At 32.8% G+C, this 22,120-nt stretch overlaps 1 protein-coding gene and 1 pseudogene across 3 annotated transcripts; both read right to left on the bottom strand.

The window, feature by feature from the left end:
- Positions 1 to 2,456: 2,456 nt before the first annotated feature.
- Positions 2,457 to 6,224, bottom strand: LOC107473438 (putative tRNA pseudouridine synthase). Of its 3 annotated transcripts, XM_016092992.3 has the most exons (8): positions 5,907 to 6,224; positions 5,788 to 5,823; positions 4,881 to 4,993; positions 4,648 to 4,796; positions 4,217 to 4,361; positions 3,719 to 4,129; positions 2,730 to 3,176; positions 2,457 to 2,580 (listed from the first exon to the last, which is right to left on the bottom strand). In XM_016092992.3, exons 1-7 carry the CDS (start codon positions 6,157 to 6,159, stop codon positions 2,748 to 2,750), a joined length of 1,536 nt encoding a protein of 511 aa, XP_015948478.1. In that variant the 5' UTR covers positions 6,160 to 6,224; the 3' UTR covers positions 2,457 to 2,580; positions 2,730 to 2,747. The 3 variants fall into 3 exon arrangements, with proteins under 3 accessions (XP_015948478.1, XP_020990702.1, XP_052113389.1); XM_021135043.2 differs by lacking the exon at positions 2,457 to 2,580 and having other exon boundaries at positions 2,587 to 3,176; positions 4,881 to 5,044; XM_052257429.1 differs by lacking the exon at positions 2,457 to 2,580 and having other exon boundaries at positions 2,587 to 3,176.
- Positions 6,225 to 6,576: 352 nt separating this feature from the next.
- On the bottom strand, positions 6,577 to 10,944 carry LOC107473439 (putative tRNA pseudouridine synthase; annotated as a pseudogene).
- Between the last annotated feature and the right edge of the window lie 11,176 nt (positions 10,945 to 22,120).

Genomic DNA, 22,120 nt, shown 5'->3' with positions numbered 1-22,120 from the left:
TTACCTGTTTAAATGAATTGGGACTCAAACTTTGGAATGGTAGCAAGAAATAACTATGGAGCAAGATGTTTCAGGAAGCGGACCACCCGCAGCGTCTGGTGGAGTTGTGGTTCTGATGGCATCGATTGCTGCGTTTCTATGAAGGCTGAGAAGAAGAGAAGATGATCTGAGCGAGATCTACAAATACATTTAATTTTGGATCAAAGCTGGTATTTTCAACAATTATTGTATGACAACCATCCAACCCTTCATTTGGAATCTTATTGCATGGTCGTCCTTTAAGGTCATGAATATACTTTTTCCACCAAAGACACTACCATGGATGTAATGTGTATTAACGGTTATGTATTGTTATAGTTAGGAGGGGTGGTTTCTTTTATTCTAGAGTTTTTTTCTTTTTAATTTGTTAATAACAAATTTGACCCTCAATTTTGTGGATGATGAAATAAATTTAATTTTGATGCATGTAAAATAGTTTTATAAGTGTATTCAATTATGTAATACTATATCAACAAAAATAACTATTTTTTATATTGATCACGTAAATAATCATCCAAAAAAATAGATGTAATTGTACGATTGTGTAAAACATTTTACACCGTCAGTACATCAAAATTAACCTCTTATAAAATTTTGATGCAAATTTGAAGATGCGTAATTTTAAATTTTGAGATAGACAAATTTTGGATTCGATTTGTATTTGCGTATTTTTTTTTATCAATCTTGCTACAAGTTCAGACTTTTTTTACAACCAAATTCAATTAAATTATTCCAAACCTAACAAAAATCAGTTTTATTAGTAAAAGCAAGAATACACGCTCCAACTATCCTACTAACGTAAATGTTCCCTCCTCCTCCTATTCGTCTTCGCTTGTTTTTTTTATTGTCGTTCTTTTATTACTGTTATTGCTGCTACATTTTTTTTCTTCCTCATCTTCTTAGTGATTTTGCAACATTATGTGTTTTTTCTTCTTTGTTTAATTTTTTTTGTTTTTATTTTTGTTAAGAAAGTAAAACAAAAAGAATAATGAGAAGGTAAAACAAGAAGGAGAAGATGAACAAGAAAAGAAGAAGACGATGATAATGAAGAAGAAGAAGAAGGAAGAGGATTTTTGAGTTATCATTAAGTAATTTCGATGCATTCTGGATTCAAATAATGTGCACTTAGTATGTGATTGTTTTGAACTGAGTTTACTTGTGTGTTATCATTATTAAGTAATTCCGGTGCATTCTTGGTTTAATTTTGGTGCACTCTGAATTTGAATTTGGATTTTCTAAATTTGAATTTTTACTTTAGAGGGTAAATTGTGATTTCTCACCCTTGAACGGTTTCTCTATCATATTTTTTCTTGGTCCCACCTATGAAATAAATGGTGAGAGATCACACTTTAAAAATTCAAAATTTAGAGGATCCAAATCCTTTAGATTTAAATAAAGTGCACTTTTGGTCTGAAATTGTTTTGAACTAAATTTGTTTGTGTGTCGTTATCATTAAGGAATTTCGGTGCATTCTGGATTTGAATTATTATACATATAAGAAGACGACGACGACAATGACGACAATAACGATAACGACAACGATAACTATGGTGATAATAATGATGATGGAGGAGGGGGAAGAAAAGGAAGGAGAAGATGGAAAAAATTGAAATAAGAAAAGAAAGAGGAGAGGAGGAAGAGAAGGAGGAGGAGATGGAAGTGGTAGTGTGGTGGTGGTGACGACGACGATAACGAAAGAGAAAAATAAGGGAAAAAGAGAAGAAAGAGAAGAAGAAATTGCAACATCAATGGAAGAAGGAGGAGGAACACGAAGGAGGAGGAAGAGGAAAAAAAGAAGCGCAAGATGTGAAAAACAGTTATAACAATTTGATTGGACTTGGTTAAGTATTTTACTTGGTTGTAGAGTTTTATTTTTTTTTTTATTTTACCGTAAAACAAATTAAAAAGTCCGATGAAGACATTTAAAAAAATTTAAATACCAAAATAACAAATTTAAGGATTAAATTTAAATATTTAAAAATTTAAAATAAAAATAATAAATCTGGAAATTAAATTTGCATATTTAAAAATTTTAAAATTAAAATTAACAAATCTAAAGGTTAAATTTGTGACCTATATATCATGATGAAACACACCAAACTTTAATAAAGTTGAAAAATACTGTTGAGAAGCCAATATCAAAATTAAAAGGTACTAAAATAAAATCGAATATCAAAATTTTATTTTTCTTTGAAACAAATTAAAACTGTGAAACATTTCTTTAATTTGGATTCTAATACACCAAAAAAGTATAAAATAAATATAAAAAATGTTATTTGTACACTAAAATTAGTCATTAATATATTTATATATATATATATATATATTGTTTAATTTATTTTCAATGTTATTTATATTTCAATGTGTATTTTATACTAATAGTTAATTTTAATGACTAATTTTAATATAGACTTAGTAATTAGTATAGTCGGATAAATATTTATCTAAGTAATGTGTGATGCAATCATGAAATCGTGCAAACTCACTCAACTTCAATTTGGAGTGAGTTATTAATTCAAAAGCTTCCCTAGACAGCTTTACCTGCAACAACATCCATTAAACCAATTAGATGAGACGCAAATAACATGAACATCCAATGATGCCACGATCAAGGAACCACTAGAAAACCAGCGAAGTAGGTAGCAAATGTCGGATAAATCGTGGTATGAATGTCAAGATTAAAATCATACCGAAGTTGAATATATGTCCTATTGATCTGGATCCGAATCCGATGCTAGTTTTATTCTAAAGTTTTCTTTCCAAGTTCTCCAAGCCTTTCTAACTTCATCCAATTGAGTTTCTGGAATGCTTGTATACTTGTCCAATTTCTCAACCCAAAGCTTCCATGGAGGCTTTGACGAATCTAGAAACTTGGAAACTTGAGGCAACATAACAGACACGTAGAACTCGTCCACTGCTTTCAGAATTTGTTCTGACTCGACGATAGACACCATCTCAGGCCTTGTTAAACTGCCGGCACTTGCTCTCATGCTGAAAGCATTTCCCTTCAAGATCAAAACTTCTGGCGGGGCAAGGGGGAGGACGATTCGCGAAAACTTGACGAGTGACAAAGAAAGGATGTCTCTTGGGATTAAATTGCGCTTAACTGCCACAGCAGTCCCAACCATTTTGCGTATCTGGCAATCCATTCAGAGAGCAAGGATGATAGTTAAGATCTAGATAATTTAACATATTTGACTGAACTGTTTGATATAACATGTGTTCACATCTCAGCGAACTAAGTACTGAATTGGTTCTAACTTGCCACGCTGGACATATGGCTAAACAACGTCGTTTCGTTTTGGTATTTAAACAAGGCAAAAACAAGAAAAAGGAGAAGAGTTTATATGATTTGCAAATTATTATATCTCCTTTCATTCTCCAAATGACCTTATTTTGCTTTATTTAAGGGCTAAAACGAAAATACGCTATTTAGCCATGTGTCTAACGTGGCAAAACAGAGCTAATTCAGCATTTCGTTCCTTGATTCAATGTTAGAAAGCATTCAGGGACCAATGTGGTGCCTGGAATTAAATCTCGAGAACCACTACAATGAATTTCGAATCTAAAGGACTAAAATGATGAAAATCATAAATATGAGGGACTACTATGGGAATTTAGTCCGAATTTTTCATTAAGTGCAAAAGTTATTACCAGTAAAACAGAATTAACAACTTACTTGATGAAGCATGAAGGACTCCCCCCATATATCGAGCTCAACGTAATTATATCCAAGTGATGCTTCTAACTTCCCACAAGAGCAACGGAAAATCTTTCTGAAATGAGAACCGCTTAATCTATCTGTCTCGTCAGGTTCATATAACCATCGTGCATGAACGCCTACTAGTGAGTGTTGATCACTCGAACCGCTAGATTCACTAGACGCCGAAGACTTGTGTCTCTGTTCCTTGTCGCTTAAACTAGTTGTGTTACCACTCAGAATATCATCAACTTCACTTTCCTCACTCTCAGATTCCAAACTAGACAATCTTGTTCTGTTCGACGCGCTACCTTTTCCATCGGCTCGCCTTTTATGGTAAGTTTTCCTGTACTTAGACCGTATAGTATAATTATGGAAAGGATGCTCTCCCTGAAACAATAACATCAATATTACAAGTTTACAACACAGATGAACTTCATGCCGAAAAAAGTACAATAAAGATGAATTAAGCTATACCTCAAAAACATTAAGTATCCTATTGAACTCCGAAATATGGGAATCAATTTCATCCTTACTGAAATGGCTCTGGATCCCGATAATATCAGCAGGGAGGAGATAAGAATATTTCCGCAGATTGCACTCTCTTCTGGGGTCAAATCTCCTTAAACAAGCCAAAACTTCAAAGTTACTTTAAAAAAATGGTGTATATAACATTCCTTTAAAAAATATCAGCACACTTTTATAGTTTAAATTACTTTAAAAATCATAGCCACCTAGTCACTATAAATTGTAGCCACCGGTCAAAATGAACACAATTTGTTAATTTCTTTCTTTACTTTGCTGCATCAGAAGTTTCAAAGTCCTTGTAATAATTCAGTTATTATTGTAGTATGCAGAACACTTAGAAATTGAACACTGCATAAACAATAAGATACTAATAATCTTACTTTTTAGAAGGCAATATGCTGAAAACTCGGATTGTAGGAGGAAGGTAAGAGTTAATGCAGTTCGCAAGGGAGATTCCATCATGGTCTTCTTTCCATGCACTATCCGGAATTTCCATCTTAAAGGATATCATTGTTGCTAAAGAATGAACCTATACATAAAAATGAAGTAACAACAAGCAAGTCATATAGTGAAGCGAAAAGGTACAACTATAAGTAACAAGAAGGTTGGTTACTCCTTTATCAGTTCTGCTACTTCGGCTCCATTTAACTTTGTCCAAGTCTCCGAAATTACTATCTCGGATGCCACCGGCCTTGAAGATAGCAGTTTCGAGTTCTTTCTCGATCGCTACATCATGTTCGAATTTTCTTAGCAAGAAACTCATTCATAGAGGCCAGACTGGTTTTTAGTGTATACAAGTAGTTGGAGGTTAGCATTGAAAACAGGGTAATTTCATCTGAGTTTTAAGACCAGATAATATTAGTCAATAAAATATCAAATCTCATTCAAATATGTAACATTAGGGATCATTAATTTTTATTTTCATCCATTATAGAAAGGAAAAATTGCACTCCTAATTCAAACCAATGTGATTTTACAATTTTTTTTTATCAAGTAATATCTTCCACTTTCCTTTTTTCCAATTTTAGTTTGAGTTTTGATTTTTCACAAGATTACATTTTCATTTTATACTTCATACTTGGGAACTTAGTGGAGAGTAAAGTATGATTTTTTTTTTTTTTTTTTTTTTTTTTTTTTTTTACTTAATTTTTGCTATTTTCTTCAAAGATATCCTAACGATTTTTTAATGCAATTTTGTTATAACATTTTTGGTTTATTTAATTTCATCCCTAACATTTTCAATTTGAGTCAATGTTCACCTATACATTTTTAATTTTGTCCCTAACGGCTTAGATGGAGTTAATATCAAGGCTAATTTTGACAGAATCGAAAATATTTTAGAAACAAAATTCAGGAAGTTAAATGTTAGAAATACTTTTGAAGATAACGAACATTAGGAACAAAAGCATACAAATTTAATTAATTTATCCTTAAAGAAATGTATGCATTTTAAGAATAATAATCACATAATCAATGATTGTTTTCTACTGTGAGGAGGAAGAATCAAAAGGGGGTCTTACTTGATAAGTCATGCTGATCTCGTTGCATTTGCAAACCTGTTAAATAAATAACATAAACCTCAATAAAGAATTATTAAAAAAAAATTGGAGAAAATAAGAAAAAAGATAAAGGAACTGACCTCTATAATCAGTGCCAACATAACCGACTCTCATGACAACCTTTTTCTTGAGAAAAGGTTCCCATTTTGGAAGGGAAATGGTTGAAGTTTCGGCGGAAGAACAACAAAAGCAGCTGAATTTGGATAGTGGAACTAGAACAGAAGAAGAAGAAGAAGAAGAAGACACCATTTGTGCAAAACTTGGTATCATGTTCTCTGTTAGAGTGACACGTGTTGGAACAAGATTATACGAACACGCACCATACCAAATCATCACTTCACTTCACTTCTCTTCAAGACTTGAAAGCTCAAGCTCTATCTTCTAACTTCCAACACTGTTGTTTACAGTTATAAACTGAATTCACTGTGTCGTGTTATCCTTTATCAACAATAATATAATATTATAATATTTATTTTATATTTAATAATTCATATCATCATCCATTGTGTATAAGCTTTTTTCTATTTAATAAAATAAATACTTTACTTTACAAATTACGCATTTACGTATATTACTCATTTTTGCATATTGAGCCAGCAAAAATGGATTAAAGTAAATTCCATTTATTTTCACTGTCAATAAAAACAAAATATACTAAAATATTTTTTGACACAGAAAAGATAATAGTATGAACTATTTTTTCATTTACGCAGCCATTCAAAACGAGAATACATCAACAGAAATACAGAATTTATATCAAATTTAGTCATTTACTTAAAAATAATTGAGCTCTCTAATCAAAGACAAAATATTTAGAAACATACATGAACAAAAATACATATACAGAATTGATATTGTGCCGTGTTATCATTGTGGCTGAAAGCAACTAGAAGCCTCCCCCATCTCCAATAAAAGATATTATTGAAGCAGCTTGTGGAACCTGAATTGATGTTTCTTTAACTAGCCCATGAAGTTGTCATATGGCACTTGATGGATTCCTGAGGAATCATTTTCATGGGTATTCAACTATTCAATGGCCATCCATTTAAGCCAAATTCTTCACAACATTGCTATTTGATCCAGCATTGTCCTTGAAAATGTACTCTGAAGCTGAAAGACCCTCTTGATAAACTTCAATTGAGATTTGAGTTGCTTGATTTTACATTTTATTGATTTTGAGAAATAATCCTCAATCTTCATCCAAATTTCATGGCTGAAATTACAACCAACCATCTTGTTCTTGAAAACAGGATCCATGGCGGCTAGTAACCAGAGAATAAATTGTAACCCTCTCGTGTCCATAGTTTGTACTTGGAAAATTCAATACCTGCGAGACGATCTTGTTCAGAAGCAAACTGTGAGGGAACCTTATCAGAATAGAGATGATCCTCCAAATCTTGGCCATGAATGCAGCAAAGGATTGCTGTTGCCATGTCCGGCGGTTGTTTTCACCGAGCTTGTCCCCAATTGGATTAAACGGTTGTTGAGGGAAGTAGTGTTTGATGTATTAGAATTGTTGGTAGCTTCAGGTGTGCTGGTAGCAGAGGAAGCCATGGATCTTTACATCTTAAGCTTAAGCTCTTGATACCATGAAAGGATTTGTAGAAGTTGATCAAGAAATCAAGAAAAGTAAAATGAACAGTAGAAGAAGAAAGAAAATGAAAAAGACTGAATGCATATGTTTCTGTATTTGGATATCACTCGTATGTATACAACACTGAAGTTCACCTCTGTATATATAGAAAATGTGAAAATATCTAAAAGAGGCAACAGCCAACTAGCATAACTGCTGATATCAAAAACAGTTATAACAAACCCTTAACAAACTACTCTATCTCTTTTCCTTTTGAATTTCCTATTCTATCCTTATTCTCTTCTACTACTCTATTATACTTCACAGTCCATTGCATACAGGTACACTTGTGTTATTGTTGCAAAAATCACCATTGAAAAATCTAGTGCAGCTGTATCAAAGTGCTAGCCAATGGAAGCTTCAACTAAGAGGCATGTTAGATGCCAAAAATGAGAAAAAACTGATAACAGGAGAATAGCATTCATCACCTTTTACTTTCTAATTTTTCTTTCCACGATTTCCAACCATTCCTGACGTTGTCCAACTGATTGTTCGGTATGCCTGTGTTAGCATCCAATAACTCAACCCATTCTTTCCAAGGAGGTTTTGATGGGTCCAAAAATTTGGAGACTTCAGGTAACATAACTGATGTATAGAATTCTTCAACTGCCTTATCGATTTGTTCTGATTGAACTAATTTCAGCATTTCAGGCCTTGTGTATCCTGGTCTTTTTCTTATAGCGAATTTGTTTCCCCTTAATATCAGAACTTCTGATGGTGCAAGCGGCAGAATAATCCGGGAGAACTTTGTGAGAGAAAGCATTAGAATGTCTCTGGGGAGTAACATGCGTTTTACCGCCACAGCTGTCCCAAGCATTTTTCTTATCTGGTCAAAACATAATAAATTTTCTTATTATGATGCATGTGAAGCAAAGCAACAAATTCAACCAAAATCATTCATCTCAAGCAAAGCAGGAAACAAGATCACAATGCAAATAGTTAGTATTAAAAAGTTCTAGATTGGATGGTTGAACTAGTCATTGCTTAAAACAGGACATTGCTAAGAAAATAGATAGAGAATGTATATTCCAAGGTATTGTTATTGTACATAAATTCACTAGCTTACATAATATGAACATGCACATTAAAGTATTAATATAAAGTGATTGATATTTCCAGATAGGAAATAAACTCAACTAGAAGTCTAGAACAATAAGTATTATAGTCAGTTGTTTAGGGTATTGATTGAGATAATTTTCTTACATATAACTGATTCATAAATAGTCAGATTTAATTTCAATGCATTTTCAATATAAAATTTATTTGCAGTTATTTAATCATACATTACATATCATTAAAAATGTTTGACTTTTAGAATACATCCTTAAAAGTTACATTTATTGTAATATATGATTTGTTGTTAATGTGAAGTTTATTTACAATTTCACATAATAATGTATCAAATCAATCCTAAAAGTTTTCTAAAGAAAATGTGCATATCAGCATGTTATTTAATATGTGCATACTCATATGCACCTCAAGTTTTTGTACTATGAAAATCTGAAGAAATCCAGCACTAAATCTCCAAGGATAAGAAAAATTTACATAATAGTGTGGGAAAAGATTTACCTGATGCAACATAAAGGACTCTCCCTGTATGGATATCTCGATGTAACTATATCCTAGCGATTTTTCTAGCTTGCCACAAGAACACTGAAAAACTTTTCTGAAATGGGAAGAACTTAATCTATCTGCTTCCTCAGGTTCATATAACCATTTTGCAAGAATAACTGATTGAGGCTGTTGATCATGTGGACCATTTCTACTCTTATCAATAATGCCAGTGACTTCCTCATCAATATCCTCATTTTCTGACTCGGAAGCTGTTAAACTTGCACTTGTTGACGATGATTGCCTATGTGGGAACTTTTTCCTGTATTTGGACCTAGCTGTATAGTTATGGAAAGGATGCTCCCCCTATGAAGGAAACCATAGCTTGTAACTGACATCATCATGAAGGATAACAGAGTCATCCTAACTAGGTCCACCATCATCAGAGAAAGAATGTTGACCATAAAAATTCTAGCATGCTGGGTCTGTAATTTATTTATTTATTTTTGAAAAGAAATAGATATGAAAAAGCATATTATTGATAAGAGATCACATCTTAGTTACTATTTTGAATTTTGAGTCCACTCAGATTTAGGTACAACAACAAATGATGTGAAAGAACATGTATGAATCCTCATAAATTAACTAGTATCAGAAAAACTTTCATAAATAATGAACGGAACAATACAGTAAACATGAACTAAAAGGAGTATTGATTTTACAATGAAATAAAAAAGGGCAGCAAGGAGACTAGAAGACAACACACCTCGAATTCATTAAGAATATAATTGAACTCTGATATGTGGTTATCAATTTCATCATGAGAGCAGCACAAAGGAGGAGTAGCGACTCAGGTTAATATTGAACATCAATGATCTTGGTTTAAAGTCTTACCGTTGCGCAGGCAAAATACTAAAAACTTTGATATCACGAGGAAGATAATAGTTAATATAATCTGCAAGGAAAAAACCATAAGGATCTTCATCCCAAGGGTTTTCTGGGATTTCCATTTTAAAGGATATCATTGTTGCCAGAGAGTGAACCTAATAAAAAGCAAGAACCAATCACATCCTAGCAGCATCACACCAAGAATCCTGAGTAGAGAGCAAATGAGTAATATAAATAAAAAGCTCGAAGATCACCAATTACCCCTTTGTCAGTTCGGCTACTTCTGGCCCACGCAATCTTCTCCAGATTCCCGAAATTATTGTCATGGATGCCACCGGCCTTGTATATAGCAGTTTCCAGCTCCTTTTCAATGGCTACATTGTTCAAATCAGAATACTTTATCTACACTCAATCAATTCCTATGATTATGTAGTTTTATTTTTATTAAAGATATAGAATTTGTACTAATCCTATAAAGTATTCATTTTTCCAAGTAAGTTTCATGCCCCACAAACTGCTTCAGCATTTCTACAAGCATGTTATAGGCATTCCAAAGAGCAACTATTCTGAACTGGGATTCTTTTTCTTTTCTCTTCCTTTTTTCTCAACAAATACAGTTACATTATGATTATAGCTCAGAAGTGAAAAGAATCATACTTGATAGTGGTGAACATTCATCTCGCTGCATTTGTAGGCCTGAAATATATAAATTAAAAGGAGCATGAGAAACAAAGGTATATATAGAAGCATAATTGTTACAAGAGTAAATTGTCAAAAGAGTTACAAAATATTTTGGCGCTTATAAGATCGGAATGTAACTAACTAACTAACCTCGGTAATTGGTGCCGACATAACCAACTCTCATAACAACTTTTTTCTTCCGAAGAGGGTGCCATACGCGTGATTGGGCGGTTGAACTTAACGGTTGAGTTGAGGATGAGCGGCAATGGAAGCGTTTCACTGATTTCGAGGCTCTTCTCAGCAGAGAGAAGAAGAGAGGGAGTTGCAGAGACAAGGTAGCCATCTCTCACCCTACACAGATCAGTTCACATTTCACATTCTACAATTTAATATTTTATTGGTTTAATTTGGATAACAACATTTGGAATTTTGGATCATATTTCACACTCCACTCGTGTAAAAAAAACATAAGAGAAAGTATTTGGAACTAATTTTTAGTTATTTAAGATTAGTTCATTCTAAAATTTATGTTTATAATCCGGAATTAGAATTAAGTCTGTGTTTGAAATAGAAATTAAGACTAAGAGATAGAGATTGAAAAAAAAAATTTTTATGTTGTATTTAATATAAAGTGTATTGAATTGAATTAGTTTCGATATTTTTTTATTTAAGATAAAGTAGAGAGTGAAATATTTGAAGTTATTAAAATATTTCTAAATATAATTCAATCTTAAAATAAAATCTTAATTTCTTTTTGATATATATTTCATCTATTCTCTTTTTTTTTCCTTTGCTCGAACTGCAAATGAGCATGGATCGTCCGGAAATTCTATGGGTCATGCTTTTGAAGCTACTTCATTTCATTGCCGTAGAGGTCGTCATCGTGAGATTAGCAAGCATTGGTCGACGGTTCTTTTTCTGTGTCTCTTTCTATGTCTTATTCTGTCACACATACAGATATATAAACGTATACCATGTTTCTGTTGAATGAATATTGTCTCTCTTTTCTCATGACGGTGATGATGAAAAACGAATTAGTTTGTATTTTGTACTTTATTATTTTTGAAGAATAAAAAAACTTCCTCCTAGCAGCGATGTCGACAACATTAACAACAAGTCCTTTCAGCAAGTGGCAGTAATAATGCCCCTAGCTCCACTCTTGGAAAAGTGCTGTGTGGAATCTCTAGAGAGGGAAGCACGATCTTCAAAGGAGAAAGAAAACTTAGTCAGAGCCTTACCCTAATGTGTTTGTAGAGGGATAAACTTGAAAAATAAAAAATATAATGAGAAAATTTTAAGGACAAAATGTTATTAAAGTTTTAGATCCAGTCTTAAAAAAATTTAATCTCTTATATCCCTATTTTTTGGAGATATTGAAGGGACTAAAATTTTGTGTCTCGGAATTAAAATTTTAATTTCAGTCTTTGATCACCAAATCACAATATTGAGTCTCTATCACCTAGTTTCAGTATTAGGACTCCATACCAAACATAGTCTAAGGGTTTATGATATAGGATTTAGAGTTTAAGATAAATAAAATAACTTTAAGAGAAAAGGACAAATAGGTCCCTGGCCTTTTTTTTGCGGACATTTTAGTCCCAAGGATTGGAAAATACATTTATGTTCCTGACCCCTCCAAAATGCAGACAAATTTATCCCTTCGTTGAAGTGACTCCGTTGGACCAGACGAAAAAGTCTGACGTGGCTCTCGTGGCGCTGACCTGGCCATTACGGAAGCACACGTGGTATGTAACTTTCCAAAACAGGACATATTAGTCCTCTCACACCAAAATGTATAGCTTTTCAAAACAGGACATATTTGTCCTCCTACACCAAAACGACGCCGTTATTTTTATGCTGGTATTGTGCATTGTATTCTTTGTACTTGATTCTCTTTATGTAAATAATTGCTGGATTTGTGCCCCTAATTAGAACCTTCTGTATATTATCAAAGCAAAGAAAGCATTTTTGCTTATGACATACTTTCAGATGGTACTATGAGCTATCAAAAATTTCATAGAAGCATAAAGTTGTGTTTTCATAAGGTCAAATGCGATATTAAACCAACCAAACTTTAACATAGAATTTTGATAATTGAGATAATAAAAGGTGAGAACCACATGGTTCTCATTACAGAATTTTGAGAATTGAGACAAAACCAGAGGTTATATATTGAGAGAATAATAAAAGGTGAATACAATTTGATAAAATAGATTTTTTATACACCAACAAAACTATAACCAATCAGCCAACCACAACTCAGTTACTAATCTTTGTTAGCAATTTCTAACTAATGCCACAAAGGAAGAATTTGATTTGAGAAGACTAATACAATTGCTTCCTCAACAAATTATCAAATACCAAAGACTAATATAGTTAAACCACTCAAAGCAGAATTTGACCAATATCAAGCTTCACCAATTGGCAGAAACAAACATCAAAGCTACTAGAACTATTTCAAGAAATTTGAACCAAATGCTTAACCACCTTAAAACAAAGTAAAAAGAGAAGCTAAGTTGAACTTAATCAACAATTGCAGAAGTTATACCAAAAATATGAAACTTTGAAATGAAACATAGAATTATGGTTGAAACTTCACTCTTCTAAAGGAGCAATCAAACCCTTGGGAACAAAGCAATAAACAAGAACACCAACCCTAGCACCATCGAAGGGAGCACAATTGTGCAAAACAACTTCTTCGCGTTCTTGAAGAACGCCGATTCCTTCTTCCACCTCCTCATGTGAGCCATCACAAACACCGTCTCCTTCTGCATAGGCGAGCCTATTACGACGTCGTATGGAGGTGAGTTATCTATTATCCACAGTATCAGGTCACACTCCTTTGCAAATCCTAAACTTAAAACGGTGCGAAGGAGTGAGAGGGTGCGGTTGGAAGGGGAGTAGAGTGTGTTAGGGTAAGCGAGGAAGTGAAGAGGGAGGGGGATGGGGCAAGGAGAGGAGGGGCAGCGTAGGTGGTCGACTGGTGGTGGAAGAGGGAGACAGGGGGAGGAGGTGGTTGGGGTTAAAGGGGCATGTGATGAGGTTGGGAGAGAGAAGAGTAACTTGGAGAGCCGTGTTGGAGAGGAAGAGGAGGCTGTTGAGAGATGTGAAGGTGGTGGGGAGATGGTTAGAGGCTGAGGAAGGAGTTGGGAGTGGTTGAGGACAATGACCCACTTCACCCACTTCACCATTTCTGTGCATTCCAAGGATTAGGGCTCATAAATTTGAAAGATTGGGGTCTGGGTGAAATGACGTCGTTTTGGTGTGGGAGGACAAATATGTCCTATTATGAAAAGCTACACATTTTGGGATGAGAGGATTAATATGTCCTGTTTTGAAAAGTTACATGCCACGTGTGCTCCCATAACGGTCAGGTCAGCGTCACGAGAGCCACGTCAGACTTTTCCGTTTGGTCCAACGGAGTCACTTCAACGGAGGAATAAATTTATCCACGTCTTGAAAGGGTCAGGGATATGAATGTATTTTTCAATTCTTGGGGACTAAAATGTCTGTGAAAAGAAAGGTCAATGACCTATTTGTCATTTTCTCTAATTTTAAAAAGTTTGGTCAATATTGGTTAAAAAATTAATTCTCTAATGTTACTATAAAAAATAATATGATATTTTTATATTATTTTTGTTATATTTTAAAATTATTTTAAGTTAAAAATTCACGTACAGTTATCTTGCATGTGAGTCTCCATCTTGTTTTAGACTTATTTGTTATTTGTATTTTTTAAGATTTTTTTAAAATATAAATTTTCGCATACTATTTTAATAATTTATCCATATTAAAATTGTTTTTTTCAACTTTTTTAATGATGACACTACCAAATGAAAAACGTGTTTGAATCACATTTTTTTTTATCAATTTTTTATTTTAATACATCTTATTTTCTTTTGAAAATGAAAGAAAATCTCTCTTAAGAAATATATTACAGAAATATTACTTTTAGGTTGGATTAGAAAACACCTCCTTGTGAAAATTTAAATTTTGTCTTTTATATTAAATAATCTAATAGTTAACAATAAATTTTTAAATGAAATTTCAATTAACGATAGATTAATTATTAATCTATCGAATTACTATACATATAAGTCTTTTTAACTTATAAGTCTTACAAGTTAGGCTAAATTCAATAGAAGCTACGCTCACTCACAAAAGCGTGTTAACACGCGCATCACGTTTTCAATGCACTCATTCACCATTATGAACGACTCTTCTTATTCTTCCTCGATGAAAACCACAATTGTCATTTTTTTCGCGTTTCTCCTCCTCCTCCTCTTCTTTCTTCTTCTTCTCCTTTTTTGTATTTTTCCTCCTTTTTCTTTGCGTGTTTCATCTGTATTGTCGTGTTTCTCCTCTTCCTTCTTTTGATTTTGCAACATTATGTGTTTTTTCTTCTTTGTTTGATTTTTTCTTTTCAAAAAGAATTATGATAATATGAAATAAGAAGATGAAGAAAAAGAAATAGCAGAAGATGAGGAGGAGGAAGAGGAAGAATTTTGAATTAAGCAGAACTTATCAGAATAAAAATACATCCAAATATCTTCATTTTACACCCAAATTTGTTGCAAATACAGAAATGAGTTATGCTACGTGTACACTAAAATTAGCCACCAAAGTCAGTCACCAGTATAAAATACATATTGGAATACAAATATACATTGAAAATAAATTAAAGCAAACATGTATTTATACACAAATACATTACTGGCTGATTTTAGTGGTTGATTTTAGTGTACAAATAGCATTTTTGTAATGAAAAAAATTTCCTCTAATAATGCTGCATTTTTCTTCTTCTTCTTTTCCTTATTTCTTTCTTTCTTTTAGTTAAATGAATGTAAGTTCATCCTTTTTTCAAGTAATTTTGTAGCATTATAAGTTTCTTCTTTTTCATTGTTTAATTTTTTTGTTTTTATTCTTGTTAAGAGAGTAAAATAAGAATAAACTTGGAAAGGTAAGACAAAAAGGAAAAGATGAATAAGAAAAAAAAGAAGAAGAAGATGGTGATGATGGTGGAAAAAAAAAGAACCAGCAGAAGATGAGGAGGAGGAAGAGGAAGAGTTTTGAATTATGCAGAACTTATAAGAATAAAAATACACCTAAAATTCCTTAAAATACACCCAAATATCTTCGTGTTACACCTAAATATCTTTGTTTTACACCCAAATTTGCTGTAAATACAGAAATGAGTTATGCTACGTGTACACTAAAATTAGCTACCAAAGTAAGCTACCAGTATAAAATACATATTGGAATATAAATATACATTGAAAATAAATTAAACCACACATGTATTTATACACAAATATATTGTTGGCTCATTTTAGTGGTTGATTTTAGTGTACAAATAGTATTTTTATACAGAAAAATATTTTCTCTAATAATGCTGCATTTTTCTTCTTCTTTTCCTTATTTGTTTCTTTCTTTTAGTTAAATGAATGTAAGTTCATCCTTTTTTCAAGTAATTTTGTAGTATTATGTGTTTCTTCTTCTTCTTTGTTTGATTTTTTTGTTTTTATTCTTGTTAAGAGAGTAAAACAAGAAGAAATTTGAAAAAGTAAAACAAAAAGGAAAAGATGAATAAGAAAAAAAGAAGAAGAAGATGGTGATGATGGTGAAAAAAAAGAACCAACAAAAGATGAGGAGGAAGAAGAGAAAGAGTTTTGAATTATGCAGAACTTATCAGAATAAAAATACACCCAAAATTTCTTAAAATACACCCAAATATCTTCGTGTTACACTTAAATATCTTCGTTTTATACCCAAATTTGCTACAAATACAAAAATGAGTTATGCTACGTGTACACTAAAATTAGCTACCAAAGTTAGCCACCAGTATAAAATACATACTGAAATACAAATATACATTGAAAATAAATTAAACCACACATGTATTTATACACAAATACATCGGTGGCTAATTTTAGTGTACAAGTAGCATTTTATACAAAAAAATATTTTTTCTAATACTGCAAATTTTTTTCTTCTTCTTCTTTTCCTTATTTCTTTCTTTCTTTTAGTTAAATGAATGTAAGTTCATCCTCTTCCAAGTAATTTTGGAACATTATGTGTTTCTTTTTTTTTCTTTATTCAATTTTTTTTTATTCTTGTTAAGAGAGTAAAACATGAAAAAACTTGAGAAGGTAAAACAAAAAGAAAAAGATGAATAAAAGAAAGAAGAAGAATATGGTGATGGTAATGATGATGAAAAAAAAAAGAAGCAGTAAAAGATGAGGAAGAGAAAGAGGAAGAGTTTTGAATTATGCAGAACTTATCAGAATAAAAATACACCCAAATATCTTCGTGTTAATACCTAAATATCTTCATTTTACACCTAAATTTGCTGCAAATTCAAAAATGAGTTATGCTACGTGTACACTAAAATTAGCCACCAAAGTCAGCCACCAGTATAAAATATATACTAGAATATAAATATATATTGAAAATAAATTAAACCACACATGTATTTATACACAAATACATTGGTAGCTGATTTTAGTGTACAAGTAGCATTTTTGTACAGAAAAATATTTCCTCTAATGCTGCAAATTTTTTTCTTCTTCTTCTTTTTCTTATTTCTTTCTTTCTTTTAGTTAAATGAATGTAAGTTCATCCTGTTCCAAGTAATTTTGGAACATTATGTGTTTCTTCTTTTTCTTTGTTTGATTTTCTTTATTTTTTTTCTTGTTAAGAGAGTAAAACAAGAAAAAACTTGAGAAGGTAAAACAAAAAGGAAAAGATGAATAAAAGAAAGAAGAAGAAGAAGATGGTGATGATGATGGAAAAAAAAGAAGCAGCAGAAGATGAGGAAGAGAAAGATGAAGAGTTTTGAATTATGCAGAACTTATCAGAATAAAAATACACCCAAAATTCTTAAAAAAACACCCAAATATCTTCGTGTTACATAAAAAATTTGCTGCAAATACAGAAAAATATTTTCTCTAATGTTATATTTTTTCTTTTGAATTGAACCACATCTCAGTCACTTGATTGGATTCAAAACAATAAAAGGAGGAGAAGACTTGTAAAGACTTGTATGAGAAAAATGCTTGTATGTGGAGAACAATTTGATTATCAATACCATAGAGGGGCTACAAAATATATCCAAAATACACCATATTAAAACAAGCATAAACTATAGAATGAAAATAGAACTATGAAGCCATCATAAAAAATAACAAAATCAGATTCATGAATCATCACTAAACAGAAACTAAAACAATTCAACTAAAAGAATATGTTGTCCTCACTTTCATCTGGGTTATATTATACCAAGGTTAGTGCAATTGAATCACATATCATTGTAAACCAGAAGTTTACTAGCCCAAATGAATTCATAACTTGGCATGATAGATTGGGTTATCCGGGAACAACCATGATGAGGAGAATTATTGAAAACTCCTATGGACACTTACTAAATAACCAGAAGATTCCTAAAACTAGTAAATTTTGTTGTGCAGCATGTTTTCAGAGAAAGTTAATTTTAAGGTCATCACCAGTAAAGATTGGATTTGAGTTTCCTGAATTCCTAGAAAGGATTCAAGGTGATATATGTGGACCTATTCATCCACCATGTGGATCTTTTAGATATTTTATGGTCCTAATAGACGCATCTTCGAAATGGTCACATGTGCTTATTGTCTTCTCGCAACCTGGCGTTTGCGAGATTACTGGCTCAAATTATTTGATTAAAAGTACAATTTTCAGAAAATCCAATCAAAGCAATTCGTCTTGATAATGCTGCGGAATTTACTTCCCAAGCTTTTGATGCTTATTGTATGGCTAATGGAATAAGTGTTGAACATCCAGTAGCTTATGTTCACACACAAAATGAGTTAGTAGAATCACTTATTAAACGCCTCCAATTAATTGCTAGACCCTTACTTATTAGAACAAATCTCCCAACCTTGGTTTGGGGGCATGCTATTTTACATGCCGCAGCACTTATTCGTTTGAGGCCAACGAGTTACCATCAATTTTCTCCTATGCAATTAGCTTTTGGCCAGCAGCCAAATATTTCCCATTTAAGAATATTTAGATGTGCGATATATGTTCCCATTGCACCACCTAATCGCTCCAAAATGGGACCCCAAAGAAATTGGGGATATATGTTGGATATGATTCTCCCTCTATAGTAAGGTATCTTGAGATACAAACTGGGGATGTATTTAAAGTCCGATTTGCGGATTGTCATTTTGATGAATCAAAATTTTCAATATTAGAGGGAGAGAATAAGCTTCCTAGAAAGGAACTTAATTGGAATGCATCATCCTTGATGCATTTAGATTCTCGATTAGGGCAATGTGAACTAGAAGTTCAAAAGATTATACATTTGCAAAGAATAGCAAATGAATTGCCTAATGCATTTTTCAATACAAAGAGGATAACCAAATTTTATGTACCAGCGGTAAATGCCCCAATTCGAATTGATGTCTCAGTAGGACAAGTAGCCACTGAAGCAAATTCACGCCAAAAGCGTGGCAGGCCTGTCGGTTCCAAAGATAAAAATTCTCGAAAGAGAAAAGAGGTAAATACTATTCCTGTTGAAAAGACATAGTAAAAACACATGCAATTGTCCAAAATTCTGATATAACGCCAGAAGACGTTCAGGTACCTGAAAATTGTGAAAATGACGAGATCTCGATAAATTATATCTTTACAGGAGAGAAATGGGACCGAAATAAGACAATTGTCAATGAAATATTTGCATATAATGTGGCATTAAATATCATGCATGAAAGTAAGGATCTTGAGCCAAGATCAGTCGAAGAATGTCGACAAAGGAATGATTGGCCAAAATGGAAAGAAGTCACAAAGGCTGAATTAGACTCACTTGCAAAACGTGAAGTATTTAGACCTGTAGTCCGTACACTAGAAGATGAAAAACCTGTTGGATACCGATGAGTAGTTGTGAGAAAACGAAATGAGAAAAATGAAGTTGTGCGCTATAAAGCTCGACTTGTGGCACAAGGTTTTTCACAAAGGCCCGTATAGATTATGAAGAAACGTATTCTCCTGTAGTGGATGTGATAACATTGCGTTATTTGGTCAGTTTATCTGCATATCATAAACTGCATATGCATTTAATGGATGTGGTAATAGCCTACTTATATGGTTCATTAGATCGGGATATCTATATGAAAGTCCCTGAAGGACTAAAGATATCTAAACCATTCAATGAATATTCGCAAGGGTTATACTCAGTCAAATTGCAAAAATCTTTATATGGTCTAAAGCAATCTGGACGAATGTAGTATAATTGTCTTACTAAGTATCTGGCCAAAAATGGATTCAAGAATGATGATATCTATCCATGTGTTTTCATAAAGAAATCTGCATCTGGATTCATTATAATTGTTGTGTACGTTGATGATTTAAATATCATTGAAACTCTTGAAGAGATTCTAACTATTATAAAAGCTCTAAAAGAAGAGTTTGAGATGAAAGATCTTGGAAAGACTAAATTTTGTCTCGGCCTGCAGATTGAGCATACAAAAGATAGGATCTTTATTCATCAAACAACATACACAGAAAAGATCTTAAAGAAATTTTATATGGATAAGTCACATCTATTAAGTACCCCAATGATCATAAGATCTTTGGATGTGGAAAAAGATCAATTCCGTCCTAAGGAAGAAGATGAAGATATCCTTGGTCCTGAAGTACCATATCTTAATGCCATTGGAGCGCTAATGTATCTTGCTAATAATACATGACCTGATATATCATTTGCTGTGAATTTACTAGCAATATATACTTCCTCTCCAACCAGAAGACATTGGAGTGGAATCAAATAAATCTTTTGATATCTTCATGGAACGGTTGATATGGGATTGTTCTATCCATATGGATCCAAGTCACAACTAGTTGGCTATGCAGATGCTGGATACTTGTCTAATCCACATAAAAGGAGATCTCAAACAGGATATCTGTTCACATATGGTGGTACAGCTATATCATGGAGGTCCACAAAACAGACGATAGCAGCAACCTCCTCTAATCATGCTAAAATACTCGCGATACATGAAGCTAGTCGCGAGAGTTTTTGGCTCAAGAGTTTGATCCAACATATTCTGTCATCATGTGGACTGATTGACCATAAGATAGCTCTAACTGTCCTGTTTGAAGATAATACAGCATGTATTGCTCAGCTTAAAGGCGGATATATCAAAGGGGATAGAACAAATCATATTTCTCCCAAATTCTTCTTCACTCATGATCTTCAAAATCAAGGTACAATTGATGTCTAACAGATCCGTTCAAGTGAGAATATGGCAGATTTATTTATAAAGTCACTCCCGAAATCCTCCTTTGAAAGATTGATACATGAGATTAGGATGCGCCGATTTCGAGACATCAACTGATGTCGACAAGAGGAGGAGACTGTACTCTTTTTTCCTTGGTCAGTTTTTTTTCCATTGGATTTTTCTTGACAAGGTTTTTAATGAGGCAGTTCCCATCACAAAGAATTTTGTATTCTTTTTCCTTCACTAATTTTTTTTCTCATTGGGTTTTCTTTAGTAAGGTTTTAACGAGACAATAATCTTAAATGGTCATTCAAGGGAGAGTGTTGTGATAAGAATGAAAAATATGGATGACCATTGGCCAAGTATGACTTGGATGGCTTAACTTTTCTATAGTGAAGTGCCATATTACCAAGGAAATTACATTTAATGAAAGAGAAAAAAGAGGACTCTTGTACATGTATAAATAAGAGGTTAAGCCTCCGTTAATTATACACAGCAATAAAAATATTCTCCCTCTCTTTATATTAAACTTTTCTCCTCCTTCTTTCATACGCTACTAATATATAATAGTAGTAAATATATAAGTTTCTTCTATTATTATAGTAAAATAATTATATTGGTAAATATCAAAATTAGAATCTTCTATTTATATTTATTTACTTTATATTTATTATATCTTCATCAATTATTTATTTTACAACATAATTAGCTATATTATTATTTATTCGGTTTTACTAACGAGTATTAAGGATAAGTACTATTTTGGTCCCTAACGTTGAGGGTCAGAATCGAAATCGTCCCTTTTCTATTTTTCGATTTAGAATCGTCCTTAACGTTTTTTTTTCATATTAAAATCGTTCTTTTTATTTTTTTGGACAAGAATACCCTCACCACTACCAACATAATTACCTCTTCACCACCACCATCACCAACTGCCACTTCACCACCATTATCAGCATCATCATCACCATCATCATCATCATCATCAACACCCACTGCCACTCCACCACCACCAACGCCACCGCCGTCCCCCTCCCCCCTTTCCCCTTCCCCCCACCCAGCGTCCCCACTCGTCCCCTTCCTCTTCCCGTATTCCCTTCACCCATCCCCAATAAATCAACAAGCAGAAACAATAATATTCCACAACAAATCAACAAATCAACAAGTAGAAAACAACAAATCAACAAATCAGCAACAATAATATTCCACAACAAAAGAAGAAGAAATCCAGAAATTCACAGAATTCACAGAAGAAGAAGAAGAAGAAGAAGAAACGGGCAGCAGTGCA

This window comes from Arachis duranensis, chromosome 2 (genome assembly GCF_000817695.3).
Source record: "Arachis duranensis cultivar V14167 chromosome 2, aradu.V14167.gnm2.J7QH, whole genome shotgun sequence".
In the NCBI taxonomy this organism is placed as follows: Eukaryota; Viridiplantae; Streptophyta; class Magnoliopsida; order Fabales; family Fabaceae; genus Arachis; species Arachis duranensis.
Note: the sequence above shows the minus strand (reverse complement) of the source record. Positions and strands in the feature narration are given on the sequence as shown.